The sequence below is a fragment of the Melopsittacus undulatus genome, chromosome 3 (assembly GCF_012275295.1).
Source record: "Melopsittacus undulatus isolate bMelUnd1 chromosome 3, bMelUnd1.mat.Z, whole genome shotgun sequence".
Classification (NCBI taxonomy): domain Eukaryota; kingdom Metazoa; phylum Chordata; class Aves; order Psittaciformes; family Psittaculidae; genus Melopsittacus; species Melopsittacus undulatus.
The window spans coordinates 14,019,807-14,034,407 of NC_047529.1; the positions used below are offsets into that span (position 1 = coordinate 14,019,807).

Sequence of the window (14,601 nt, forward strand, 5' to 3'; positions counted from 1 at the left end):
GCAGACAGAGTGTGAGAGTGGCTGGAGATGAAGTGCCGGGCAATAAATCAAAGCTGGCAACTCGAGTGCTTCCAGCCCATGGAGGTTTGGGCAGCGGGAAAGCAGCTGGAGGCGGAAAATCCTTGCTCCAAATCCTGTGTTTGTAAGCACAGAGGTTCCTCCAGCAGGAACGGCCAGGGCCACCCTGGCACACTGGGCTCAGAGCCCCCCGCTCTCCCCATGGTGCACCCTAAGGATGGGCAAGAAGCAGACCCCCCCGGGTAGCAGCACTTCTGCAGGAGCTGCAGGCAGCGAAATAAAGATGCATTGCGCTCTGCCAGGCGTCAGCGTGGTCTCTGCGTCTGTGTTCTCTCCGTCCTCTGCTGTCCGAGGGAAAAGGAGGATGGGTGAGTTTGTCTGTGGTGTTAACTGCTCCTCTGCCTCCACAACAGTCCCAGCCAGGAGCCCAGTGAAGGAGATGGGCCCTGCAGCATCCACGATGCTTCCCACCCCCCAGCTTCAGCCCACTATCCCAACAGTCAGCTCTGATTTCTTCCTCCCCAGGAAAATCAATGTGGATTGTCTTTTTTTCCTGATTAATTTACTACGGTTGCACCCGACTCATCCTTCTCCCTAATTCCCTTCCTTTGGTGGGCCTGGATCGATACCCTGGAGCAGTCCCTGCAATTCCCAGCTGCTCCACATCCCTCTGGCACCCATCTCTCCATCTTCCCCCCTTCCCCATCACCCCAGCTCTGGGGGTCCATCCAACACTGAACACCCTCCCTCCAGCCTCGCAGTCAGCCTTGGGCCTGGGCTCAGGGCTCTGCACTACAGCACAGGGAAGGGCTTCACATCACACTGTTTGTGGCCACAGATCTGCAGAGGGGTCAACCCAAAATCCACCTGGCTTTGGCACTGGCTGCTGCTGGGGGGGTGGGATGGCAGGTACCTGCTCTGTGGTCCTCTTCTTCATGGATTTCTGGTATCCAGCATCCTTCAGATGGTGAGGACAGCCTTGTGGATGGGGATCCTATAGCAGAGCAGGGGAACAGCAGATTCAGGTGCCCTCCATGCCTAGGTCTGTCTCTTCGTTTATCTCCCAGGGGAAAAGAAGGAAATTGTTGGCAGGTCCCCCAGGGCTGGAAATTACATTCCTGGGCTTCCTTTGCAGGAAGGTTGCACATTAAATTTCCTTGCAGGAAGGAAGGAGAGGCTGGTCTGGGGAGAAGGCTGGGTCTTCGCCTGGGAGGTCAGGAAGCAGTGGGGAGCTCTGAGTTTCCCATCCTCTTGCAGGGGGAGAACAGGCTCCCCTGCCCAAAGTACTCCTGCCCCCATCCCTGCCCCATTCCCAGATCCTGGATATTGCTCTGCCTTTGCTACCGCAGTTTTGCAACTGTTCCCTTGGCAGTGTTATGTGGGGCCAAGCATAGGCTGAGACAAGAACTGCATGGGGTCACCCCAGCCTCAAGTCCTTGCACCCTGTTTTCACCAGAGCAGGGGATACTGCCGCTGCCCGCAGCTGTCCTGCCCGTAGGCAGGTTTGTTGGCACCAAACTCCCATCTCAGGGCTGGGGAGTAAGAGGTGAAACCCTGGTCTGGTGGGGCCTGGGGGGCAGCCCCTCCTCCCCCCCAGCCATACAAGAGTCTGGACCTTTGCAATGGCCCCTGCGATGCCCCTTACGATGCCTCATGCAGGCAGAGGCTTCCTGCAATACCCCACGCAACGCCCTGTACGATCCTTCACTCAGTACCCCTGCAATACCCCATGCAATGTGCCCTACAAAGCCTCATTCTGTGCTCCAGCTCCGCTGCTCCACAGCACTTCTTCTCCTGTTCTTCTCTCTCCCTCCCCATCCCCACACACAAGCCCCTTTCCCCCTGGCCAAGCTCTGCCTTGGAAAAGGCTGAGAAAACCCTGCAAATCCAGCTTTTTCCAGCGCCGGGGAAGCTTTGCCAACGCTGCTGCCCCATCAGCCTTCCTCCTCCTGGTCCCCCAGGCTTCCCCTCCTTCCCTGCCTGGGCATGGCTCTCCCCTCCCTCCTCCCCCAGCCCCTGTCGTCACTGCCACTGCTTCGAGTAAGAGCTGAGACATCCTCGCTGGAGCCCAGTCCTCACCAGAGCGCTCCGCGGCTCAGCATCCCAACTCCAGCACAGCAGCGGCAATGGGGGACCCGTCCTTGCCCTCCCTGCAGCAGGTAAGGGGGTTCACTGGGTCCAGGCTGGGTGGGAAGGAGAGAAGCTGGTTTCTTCCTGTGAATATCCCTGATTAAAGCTGTTTGCAGGATGGTGAGGGAGCGATGGGGAGGCAGGAGCAGGGAAAGTTTCCCAGCTCTGCATGAAGTTCCCATCTAAAAACCCCTAATCCCCTGCTGTCCGTATTTAAAATCCAGTAAATAAGTTATTTATTCACTCTTTCTCCTGACTGCGTTTTGGGATGCCCAGAGCTTCACATGGTCACCGTCACCCTCCAGTCCAGCCTTTGGCATCCTACCCATCCCCACTGTGACCTACGGGTGCACATCCTGCATGGGCTCCTCTTCCCTCAGCCCCCACAACCCCATTTCCCACATACAAGAGGTTTCAAGCGCAGCTTTGTATCACCCAAGGCACCCTCTTTCCCTCTCCAATATCTATCAGAGCTTTGGGGAGCCCATGAAATCCCCACTTGTGTGACCCTATAACCAAGCCTGGAGTAGAAAAAGCTCCCCCAGCACCCGCTGTACTCTCCAGTACAATAAATATCCAGAAGAGGACATCCATGATTTTCCCTCCAGTTCAGTGCTGTGGCTGGTGTTTCTCCTCTCATTTCCCAGCCCCTCCACCATCCTTGCATTAATCAGTTGATAACTGCGCAGAAGATGATGATGAGTTCAGGAGGGCTCCATGGCTTTACCAGGCCAGAGGGGGAATTTAAGCCAAATGAGCTTCTTGTCCAGCAACATCAGTGCTGGGCTGGGAAACTCCTTCCCTTCAGGGATGGAAGCAGTTGCCTCCTGGAGAGGGGGGGCTGCTCCTGGGGGAGTCACCTTGTAAGAAGGAGCAGATTTCAGGGCCACTGCAGAGCAAGTGATTCCTCCCCCTGGGAGATTTGCTGTGCAGGGGAGGGGAACCAAGCACATCCCTGGGTGAATGGATGGATATGGATATGGATGGATGGATGGTTGTAGAATGGGTGGGTGTACGGATGGACACTTAGGTAGATGGATGCATGGGTGGGTCAGTGGGTGGATGGATGGATGCAGGAATGGATGAACGCATGCACAGACAAATGGATGAACAGATTCATGGATGGATGGCTGCTGGATGGATGGATGGATGGATGATAAGAGAATGATCCCCTTTCTCAGAAGGGAGTACTACTGGAGAAACCAGCCCCAGGAGCCCATCTGGGGCAGCACAGCCTCTTGGAGCAGTTTCCCCCTCCCTTGCTCCCAGGACATGAGTCAGGTAGGGCAGAAGGATGGTTGAAATCAATGTTTTCTGGTCACCCCAGTGAAAGTCGAAGCCCTGGGCTCCATCCTTGCTATTAAACCATTCAGGGGCACACCTGGGCTCCCCACTGCTTTAACTCATGGGGTCCAGCTACCCTGCTGTATATGATGCAGCCCAGCTTGATGCCCTGCCTGCATGAGGAGCCCTCATAAAGTGGGGAGCAGATGCTCTGGGGACTTTCCCTTGGCTCTGCCAGAGTCGCAGCTCGGATCAGCTCCAAGCCCTGCTGGCAGCTGGCAATGGCATGGAGGTGACCACAGGTCTGTCACCTCCCAGACCTGCACCACGGTGGCATCACGGTGACAGTGCTGCTCTCTGCTGTCCTTCAGGAATGAAACGTGGGGCAGGTGACTGCAGAGCATCCCGAGCTGCGCACCCACCCTGGTCTGCATCCAACCCTGTCCATGGCTCCTCCAGCACTTGCTGATGGTGCGAACACAGAGGGCACCCTGTCAGAGGTGCCCTGTGGTGCCATTCCCTGCTGAGCCTCCTCGCCCACCAGCATCTCAGCTCTTTGCTGGGCCCATGGGAGACACCGTCATAGGGAGCATGGGGAGCCTGCCCCATCACATCACTCCCCTCATTGTATGGTGCTTCCTCACCTTCCAGGCAGGTAAGGGCTGCTCTGGGAACCTGAATTTCCTTTCCTTGGGCCTTTGCTTCCCATGGGTGTCACCTATGGGGGCTGTGGGGGGTAAATCTGCTGGGAGGGAGTGGGCTGTGGTGCATGTGCATAGAAAACCAGTTCTTTCCCAGTTTACCCCATGCAGTCTCATCATCCCCAGTATCCACACTGGTGTGGTGTCCTCTACCACTGTCTAGGACAGGGTTTGTGTCTTTGCAGAGCAGCTTGACACCACCAGACACCTGGGTGGGGGTGGTCTGCTCTGGGACCCCAGATCCATCCTATGCAAGCTATAAATGTGGGCAGGATGGAAAAAAGACGAATTTTGCTTCCTCCTGCCATTAATGCAAGACCTTCCTTAAGGTGGGCATCTTGCTTGTCCCTTCACTTGGAAGCAGTCTTCACCAACACCTCTAAGAGCCTCAGTTCTTGGCCAGAGTACAACCAGGGTCCTTGCTGGGCTCGTGTGCCCAGTGGGAAGCACTGGCATGGGGCTCAGGAATGCTATGGGGCCATAAACCCATTCTTCTTCAGGGCAAAGCCACCCATACAAGGTCTCTTTGGTTGCACTGCGTTGCTCAGAGCCTTCCCTCCCTTTACCCCTCCTTCCCTTGTCCTCCTTCAACTTGCTGGTGGTAATTTATGGGGCTCTGCAGCAAGCAAGGACAGCCGAGCGATGCAGCGTGAGCTGACGGAACCAAACACCAACACCAACGATCCCTAAGCACAGAGCATTGCGCTCCTTCCCAGCCCTGCCTCCAGCCCAGCATGAGGGATGGTCTCTGCACAGCCTGCAGCAGTCCCAGGGGCTGGCTCAGCCTCCACCTTGCAAAGCCAGACCATTTAGCACCAGTAGGAGCAGCTGGAGGGGACTGGGAGAGGGATCTCAGCCACTCCAGTGGGATCTCTTGTCCAGCATGGCAAGGCTGACCTTGTACTATTCTCCAGTATGAGCACAGGGCAGCTTCTAAGGGCTAATCCCCCTCTCCCCATCCCAGGGTGAGGTTTAGCATCCCTGATGCTGCAGCAGAGAGGGGACTTGCGCAGAACGAGCACCCCATGTCGGTGGGGTGCAGGGGTGCAGGAGGAGGGCTCAGTGAGGTCCCCTCCACCCCCACCCCCATCCTGTCTCCCCGCAGCTGCCTGCCTGCAGGAGCAGCCCCGCAGTCATGCCGAGGAGCGTCTCTTCAAGCACCTCTTCACCGGCTACAACCGCTGGTCACGGCCGGTGCCCAACACCTCTGATGTGGTCATCGTCAAGTTCGGGCTCTCCATCGCGCAGCTCATCGATGTGGTGCGTAGACACCAGCTGGATCCCAGGCCCATGGGGTGTCTGACTTCCCACTCTCCATCCCAAACCCCCCCCCCCCCCGCTGGCAGGAGGCCATCAAGGAAAACCGCAGGTCTCCATCCCTGCCTCGTCCTTGTCCACCATCTACCTGCCGTGGGCACCTCTGGCCTTGTCTGTCCTGCCCGTCCATCCATCCCTCCCTCATTCGTCTGATACACACTCATCTATGCACCCATCCACTTACTTACCTGTCCATCTAGTCACCCATCAACCTATCCATCTATCCACCCATACACCTACATCCACCTCTCCATGCACATTCGCTCCCCCATAAGAGCTCAGCTCAAGAGCCGCAGGCTGCAAAACTCAATTTCTTGCTGCCATCTAGTGAGCAGATACCCCGGGCAAGCCCAGCGTTTGCTCGGGTTTGTACTGGTACCAGCTGCTCCCAGGAGCTGAACCCCGGAGGCAGAGGGCACAAAGTGAAGGCTGTGATGTGGGGGCTGAAGCACGGATAAGACAACCCCTTGGGCTGTCTCTGCCTGCCTCCTCTCATCCCTCTTTCCCACCGCAGGATGAGAAGAACCAAATGATGACCACAAATGTCTGGCTCAAGCAGGTAGGCGCCTGTTCCCTCTCTGGGGCAAGGGCAGGAGCATGTCAAGGGGGGCACAGAATTTGGGGCTGCTTGGTCCCACCACACCCAGGGCTGCCTGACGCCCTCCCTTCCATGTTTTCCTGCAGGAGTGGAGTGACTACAAACTGCGCTGGGACCCAGCAGAATTTGACAATGTCACCTCCATCCGGGTGCCCTCTGAGATGATCTGGATCCCTGACATCGTGCTCTACAACAAGTGAGTGATGGAACACCCCTAGCGCCCTTCCCTTCCTTTCCCTTCCCAGTAGCTCACCCTATCCCTTCCCTTCCCTCCTCTCACCTTCCTTTCCTTCCCCTCCCATTATTAATAAATGAGTTAAGTGGAAAAAGATGGAAAGAAAATACAGAAACAAAAGCAACAGCTGCCAAGGCCATTGCTCGCCATCTTCCACAGCTCCCCACAGGCCCTGCAGCACCATCGCAGCCAGAGAGCCCAGCATCGTGCTGGATGCTAGCAAGAAAACCAACTCCAGCCCTGTCAGAACCAGTACACCCAGCAAGTCTTCCCTCCCTGTGCTTGCACACTGCAGCAAGAGGCTGCGTTGCTCAGTCCTGCCTGAAAGCCCTGCAGCCCTGCCTAGAACCCCCCAACAAGCCCACTACACCCCTTTTCTCACCCCACACCCCACACAGCAGCCTCATGGAGGGGATGGGGGCTATGGCAATGGATCATCTCCCCCTGGGCAGCTCCTCAGCAGCACGGTTTTGGTCTGGTGCTTGTAGCGAGCCCCCTCCTCCTGGAGCTGGCTGAGCCAAGCAAAGTCATTGCCCTGGGGGTTGGCTTTCCCCCCATGTTCCCTCCGCATCTCCAACGGGAAGCCAATTTGCTACAGGCTTAGCACCGCTTCCTGTGCCCGTACGGACCTGAACCCTGCCAGGATCAGGGGGAGCATCTTCACCCATCCCTTGCCGGCCCCCCAGGCCAGGCGCTGCAGGGCTGCCATGGCTGGTCCCTTCTGGCTGGCCTGCTGCTTGCTGCACGGGAGCCTCACATCCTCCACGGCATCCCAGAGGAAGCGCGGCGCATGCGGCAGACGGATGGCGAGAGGCGTCCCGTAGCGGGCAAACACCTCCCTGAAGAGCACCTCGGCAGCCTCCTCCGCCGTCCTCTCCTGCATCGGGAAGGCTTCCACCCACCCCGAAAACTCATCCTCCACCACCAAGAGGAAGCGGTGCCCGCCCTCGCTCTCGGTAAGGCCACTGATGCAGCCCAGCAGGAGCTGCGACCACGGCCCTTGTGTCCGCTGGGCCAGCAGCCTGCCTGCTCCATCCGCACACTGCAGGCAGTTCTGCACCCAGCGGGATACCTGCTTGCGGTCCTCTTCCCAGGACGCGACCTGCCGCACCCGCGCCAGCGTCTCCTCCACCCCATCATGCAGGCAGCTGTGACACTGTGCGATTAGTTCTTGCTTCTCATGCTTTGAAAGCTCCCAGACCTGCCAGCTGCCCCCAGCCCTGCCAGACACCTCCCAGGCCCTCCTGGACACTTTCAGGTTCCACTCCTTCTCCTCCGGCTCCTCGCTCCAGTCGTCTCCCACACAACTGATGTGCAGCATCCCTGGGTTGCTGTGGACCCACCGCAGGATGCTTGCCCACAGACTCTTGCCGGACATTCCCCACTCCTGCTCACCCCTCCAGTTTTCCAACCTCTGCACCAAGGACCTGCAGCTCATGTACACATAGAGGGGTGAGGAATGTCGGTGATCCTGCAGGAGCTGCTTGAGAGCCCCCAGCTCCGCTCCTGGCACTGAGCCACCCTTCCTCACCCCCAGCAGCCACCGCTCTTCCAGGTTGACTGCAGCAAAGCCGATGGAGCAATTCCTCTGGCTGGCTGTGAACCACACGTTGGCCTTGGGGATGTTGGGGTTCAGCTCCTGAAGGGAGGGAGCGATGGGGACCAGGACGTCAGTGGGGTGGTCCTTTGCCATCGCCCCGTTGTTCACCAGCAGCAGAGTCCACTGCGCTGGGTGTGGGGTTGTTCCATGGGACCGCAACGCTTCGCCCCATAGCAGATACTTCCATGGGGAATGAGGCATCTGGATAAGGATGGGGGCTGACCCAGTGAGGGTCTCGAAGGCCTGCACGGCCCAGACCGCTGCCAGGCACCCCTTCTCCTGCGGCAGGTAGGAGACCTCGTGGTCCTTCAGGATGCGGGAGCTGTGTCCCACTGGGACCAGCTGGCTGCATTCATCCTCCTGCAGCAGGGTGGCTCCGACCGCCTTCTTGCCAGTTGTTAACCTGATAAGGAAGGGTTGGGACTTATCAGGGAATCGCAGGGGGGGTGCAGCCAGGACTGCACTTTTCAGGCGGTTCAGTGCCTCCTCCTGCTCCCGTCCCCATTCCCACTTGACCTGCTTCTTGGTGAGGTGGTGGAGGGGCAAGGCCATCTCCCAGAAGCCAGGGATGTGATCCCGCATGAAGCCAAACTGCCCAAGGAGCGAGCGCAGTTTGTCAGCATCCTGCGGGCAGGGCGTTTTGAGGATGCTCTCCCGCTTGCTGGCAGAGATCTCTCGCCCCTTGTCCCCGATGGTCATCCCAAAGTAGAGCACCTTGGGCTGGACGAGCTGCGCCTTCTCAAACTTGGCTTTAAAGCCTGTGTTTTGGATCAGCTCCAGGACAGTCCTTGTTCGGGCTCTGGTTTCCTCGTAACTTCTCCCGGCAATGAGGATGTCATCGATGTGGGAAATGACCCAAGGTCGATCTCCTTGGCCAAGCTGGGACAGCATCTGGGTCACCGCTGGTTCACGATGGCAGTGGTGCTGTGGAAGCCCGGGGGCAGCCGGGTGAAGAGGTACTGCTGGCCCCTGAAGGTGAAGGCGAACCTGGCTCTGGAACCTTCTGACAAGGGGATGGCGAAGGAAGCGTTCGACAGATCCAGCACTGAGAAATACCTGCTCTTGGGGCTGAGGGTTGAAACGAGCTTGGTCATGTCCTGGGCTACCGGAGCCACCACTTCGGGGGTGGCCTTGTTGACAGCTTTGCAGCTCAGCGTCAGCCGCATCTTCCCGCTGGTTTTCCGGACGAGCTTTAAAGGGCTGTTGAAGGCAGAGCTGCCTTCCACCACCAGGCCCTCAGCCAGCAGATCCTGCAGGATGCTCGCCACCGCCTCTTCCTCGGCTGCAGACAATCGGGGCTGCTTTCGGAAGGGCACCGGTTCCATGCTCACCTCCTGCTCCCCAGGCACCAGCCCGCAGTCCATCTCGTGCCGCGACCACACGGCTGCGAATTCCTCCCTCCACTGCTCTTCCCTCTTGGCCCCCTCCTCCATGAGAAACAGGATCTGCGCTGAATGACCAGGAATTGCTGGTGGACATCCCTGCTCCAGGAGATCATCATCAGAGTCCTCCCAGATCAAATCGTTCCCAGACGGCTCCGGCTGGTTGTCTCCATCCATGGTCCCAGTGACAGGGACATCGTGGTACACGGCAAGGTCCTGTGGGCGCTGCCGCGCTGTGGAGACGTCCTCATTGGTGCCCACCAAAGCACACAGCTCTGCAGAGCTGCCCACGCCGGCTCTCGTCCACCCCGGCCCCTGCTCCTGCCCATTGCTCTCGTTCCCCATCTCCACAGGGTACATCTTGGTTTCTGTCTGCAGGATCACCTCAATCAGCCTGACTGCCAGGTCCCTCGTGGACCTCCCTTCCCACCTCACCATGTCTTCTCCATGGTGACGCAGCTTCTCCCAGACCTTCCCCCTCCGGTCATCCCCAGAACTTCCCTCTGCTGACAGAGCGTTAAAGTCCTGCCCGTCACCTGGAGGGATGGTGGCAGCATCCTTGCCCTCCACCTTGAAGCCCAGGCTCTGGGATGTCCCAGCGGCTCTTCCTTCCACATCCCCACTGGTGCCTGCTTGGACCAGATGCAGAGTCTGACCCATCTCACCCCCATGGCCACCACCTTTCCTTGCTTTCCATCCACCAACTGGCTCATCCCCACTGCCAACCCCAACTAACGGGACCACACTGTGAACTTCCCCACCTTGGGGGGCTCTCTGGCTGGTCCCCAGCTCCTCTGGCAGCCCCGCTGCTCTCCCCTCCAGCTTGGTGCACCTCTGGGCCGCCTGTGCCTGCATCCTGGAGGCTCCTTGGCTCTCCTCAGCTCCTTGGCTCTCCTCAGCTCCTTGGCTCTCCTCGGTCCTTGGCTCTCCTCAGCTCCTCACTTCTTGCTCCCATCCTTCAACCATGACTCGGGCCACAGGAACCGCAGGGCCTTGCTCAGCTGCCAGCCCTTATGGGGCTGCGGGAGAAGGCAGAACCCAGCATTGTCCTCCTCTGGATCCCGCACTGCTGGCTTCTGGGGGACAGCATCTTCCATCCAGGGCTGGGCACTGCTCTCCTGGAGGAGGAACCCCAAATCTGCTGCTTTGGAGGCCGCTGGGGAGGGGAGGCCTCCCTTCCGCTTGCTCTTCCTGCTTCGGAAATAGGCCATTCCCTCAGACCCGGGCAGGACACTGGGGGTCACCTTCCCTCTGCCTCCCCCGCAGCAATGGGGGTGCTGCAGCCGGGGGGGGGGGGGGATGAGGGGATGGGGGGACTGAGGCCCCGCTGGGTGCGAGCCCGCGGGGCGAAAGTGGAAGCAAAGGGGGGGGATGAGGAGCCCTGTGGGGGCCGCAGCAGCGGGAGAGGTTTTACCCGCACACAGCCCTGGGACCGCAGCTCCGGGAGTTGGGAGCCGCGGGGGGGGGGGGGGGGGGGGGGCCGTTCAGCGCAAGATGTGCAATGTGCTGCAGAGGGCTCCGCGCCCGTCCCCGCCGCGTCCTGGCGCCGGGCACCGGCCGGGGGGGGGGGGGCGGGGGAGTGCGGGCAAGGGGGGGGGGCACCGGAGGGGTGCGGGCCGGGCCGGGGCCGGATGAATAGGAGCGGGCGGGGACGGGCGGCGGTGCAGCTGATCGGGGTGAAGGTGTCCCCCTTCCCCTTCTTCCCCCTTCCCGCTCTCCCATCCCGTGCTCTGGATGATGCCCAGGAAGGTGAACCCAGCACTGTGCAGGGATGTAGAACGGGGACAGAACCTCAAACTAGTGCTCATTCCAACCCTGAGAGCTGAGGGAAGTCCTGGCCCTGCTTCTCCCTGGGGAAATGCTCCATCTCTCTCTGACCTTCACACCTCTCCATGCCCGCAGTGCTGACGGGGAGTTCGCTGTGACCCACATGACCAAGGCTCACCTCTTCTCCAGTGGGACAGTGAAGTGGGTGCCACCCGCCATCTACAAGAGCTCGTGCAGCATCGATGTCACCTTCTTCCCCTTTGACCAGCAGAACTGCAAGATGAAGTTTGGCTCATGGACCTATGACAAGGCCAAGATTGATCTGGAGAACATGGACCACCATGTGGACCTCAAGGATTACTGGGAGAGTGGCGAGTGGGCCATCATAAACGCCATTGGCACCTATAACTCCAAGAAGTATGACTGCTGCACCGAGATCTACCCTGACATCACTTTCTGCTTCGTCATCCGTCGCCTCCCGCTCTTCTACACCATCAATCTCATCATACCCTGCTTGCTTATCTCCTGCCTGACTGTACTAGTCTTCTACCTGCCCTCCGACTGTGGGGAGAAGATCACCCTCTGCATCTCCGTCCTGCTGTCCCTCACCGTGTTCCTGCTGCTCATCACAGAAATCATCCCCTCCACCTCGCTGGTCATCCCCCTCATCGGAGAGTACCTCCTCTTCACCATGATCTTCGTCACGCTCTCCATCATCATCACCGTGTTTGTCCTCAACGTGCACCACCGCTCCCCCAGCACCCACACGATGCCGCGCTGGGTGCGCACCTTCTTTCTGGACTTCATCCCTCGCTGGCTCTTCATAAAGCGTCCCCCAGTGCTGCCTCCCCCCGAGGGTCCTGTGGGGCAGTATGACCTCCCTGGAACGAGGCTCAGCACCTCCCGGTGCTGGCTGGAGACCGATGTGGATGACAAGTGGGAAGAAGAGGAGGAGGAGGAGGAAGAAGAGGAGGAGGAAGAGGAGGAGAAGACATACCCCAGTCGCATATCCCAGGCGGGGTCCCACACCCAGGGCAACCAGTGCTGCTATAGCTGCGGGCAACAAGCCAGGAAGCCCCCAGGGGGGCTGCCCCCCCGGGTGCCCCCCAAGAGGGAGGAGGAGCAGGAGGGCTCGGACCAGGGGCTGCTGCTGTCCCCCAGCATCCTGAAGGCCCTGGAAGGGGTGCAGTACATTGCAGACCACCTGCGAGCAGAGGATGCTGACTTCTCGGTGAGTGGGTACCCCGAGGGCTGGAGGGAGACAGGGGTCCCCCATCCTGGGTGCTGCCTCCTTCCATGTGTACCTCCATGGAGGGGGGCAGTGCTGGGATCCCAGATTGGTTCCCTGGCTACTGAAGACCAAAGCCATGGAGAAGATCAACAACCACCTCCTAGCAGATGTCCAGTTGAGGGCTCCCTCTGGCTTCTATCCCTGCTGGATGTGAGGATGTCAGAGATCCCTATTCTGCCCTTGGTATCCTGACCTTGGGGGGTAAAGATGGCCCAGCCTTCCTGCTGGGACACAGCTCGGAGGCTGTACCCTGCTTGTTCCCAAGTGGCTTCAGAAAACCCTGGGTGGGATTAGCTCTGCCCCAAGTAGAGAGGTCCATCCCCCAGCCCAGATGCTCCAGGGGTTTCCCAAGAGGCACACAGCAGATGCAGAGGAAGCCCAGGGTGGTCTCCTAACCCCAAGGGGTCCTGCATCCTCTGCCCATACTCACAGCCCCTCTCTGCTCGGCAGGTGAAGGAGGACTGGAAGTACGTGGCCATGGTGATCGACCGCATCTTCCTCTGGATGTTCATCATTGTCTGCATGCTGGGCACTGTGGGGCTCTTCCTCCCACCCTACCTGGCAGGGATGATCTAGGGCCAGGCCAGGCTGCAGTGGGGATGGCAGAGAGTGGTGCCCACATCCAGCCTGACCCTGGGACGACATGGTGGCAACCATGGAGGACCCTCAGATAGGAAATGTAAGGTAAAGCAGGTGCTGTGCGCTGGGGATGGTGAGGGATGACTGCCTGCTATCTTGCCCAGGGCAGTCACAGCCATCCCAGCATTGAGGAAGGTGTGGAACAGCTTCCCCATTGCTCAAGTGCAAGCTGGAGGCATCTAAGAGAGGCATCTACTTCCTCAAGCTGCTCCAAGCCCTACTGAAAACCCAAAAGCTGTGTCTGGTTGTGACTCCAGTGTGCTGGACAAGAAGAGAGGACCTTAGAGCTGCGTTAGGACACGTCCTGACTACAGGGTGTTTACTATGACAGGGTCGTGTGCTCATCCATGATGTGGGGCAGGTGATAACACTTCATGAAAAAGACCCATGAAGAAGGTCCATGAAGAAGGAGTATGGTCCTGGGATGTAGGGCCCTGCTTGGACACATGACATTGGGGTCACAAAGCACAGCCCAGGCACAGACCCTCTGCAACCTGCCAGCAAAATGGTGGCTTCCACATTATCCCACAGGTCAGATCCCAAAAAACCTGGCTCCGATGACTGCTGCAATCCAGCTTTTATCCTCTAGCTTCCATATACCCTGAAGGACCCATGCTTACTGAGCATCTGCTCTCTTCTTATATGCCCCAAGAGACACTAGCTTTTCCTGCAATGCTTTCTCTTCCAGGAGACCGAGCCATCAGGGTGCTTGATGTGGTCTGCAGGGGTTTGGAAACACTGTGCTCTCAGGAGTGAAATGGACTGGAATAAATAGTGCCACAGAGGGACGTCCACATCCTGGGGGTGTTGCAGCCACTTGTGCAGCCTCCAGTGCTTTCAGGCTGGGGTGTGCACAACTGGGAATGGGACATGTGAGAGAGCAAGTGTCCAGGCAAAGCTGGATGCATGTGGGGGTATGTGTGTGCATGTGTTTAACACGGTACATGGGCTGTAGTGCTCTGCAGGTGAGCCCCCCTCCTGCAGCCCTGCATCCAGCTCTGGGGCCCCAACATAAGAAGGATGTGGAGCTGTTGGAGTGAGTCCAGAGGAGGGCACAAAGATGCTCCAAGGGCTGGAGCAGCTCTGCCATGGAGACAGGCTGAGAGAGCTGGGCTTGTTCAGCCTGGAGAAGAGAAGGCTCCAGGGAGACCTTAGAGCAGCTTCCAGTGCCTAAAGAGGCCAACAACAAAGCTGGAGAGGGGCTTTTGACAAGGGCCTGTAGGGACAGGACAAGGGGGAATGGTTTTAACCTGACAGAGGGGAGACTGAGATGAGCTCTTAGGCAGAAGTTGTTCCCTGTGAGGGTGCTGAGGCCCTGGCACAGGGTGCCCAGAGAAGCTGTGGCTGCCCCATCCCTGGCAGTGTTCAAGGCCAGGTTGGATGGGGCTTGGAGCAGCCTGCTCCAGTGGAAGGCATCCCTGCCTGTGGCAGGGCTTGGAACTGGATGAGCTTTGAAGTCCCTTCCAACCCAGACCATTTTGTGATGCTGTGACAAGATCATGGTTCAGTTCTTCTCTTCTCTGGGAGCTGGGGGAGTGCACAACCCTCATATGAATTGTGAACTCCGCAGGAGGGAAATGGGGCTCCAGAGATTATGTGATGCAGCAGACCCAGTTTCACCCCAGCAGCTCTCCCAGGG

The 14,601-nt window shown here is 58.8% G+C and overlaps 1 protein-coding gene across 1 annotated transcript; it reads left to right on the plus strand.

The window, feature by feature from the left end:
• The first annotated feature begins 2,058 nt into the window (after positions 1-2,058).
• CHRNA2 (cholinergic receptor nicotinic alpha 2 subunit) lies at positions 2,059-14,022 on the plus strand. The gene is made up of 7 exons (XM_005146379.3): positions 2,059-2,177; positions 3,804-4,087; positions 5,239-5,393; positions 5,965-6,009; positions 6,135-6,244; positions 11,168-12,263; positions 12,774-14,022. Exons 2-7 carry the CDS (start codon positions 3,901-3,903, stop codon positions 12,897-12,899), a joined length of 1,719 nt encoding a protein of 572 aa, XP_005146436.3. The 5' UTR covers positions 2,059-2,177; positions 3,804-3,900; the 3' UTR covers positions 12,900-14,022.
• The last annotated feature ends 579 nt before the right edge of the window (positions 14,023-14,601 follow it).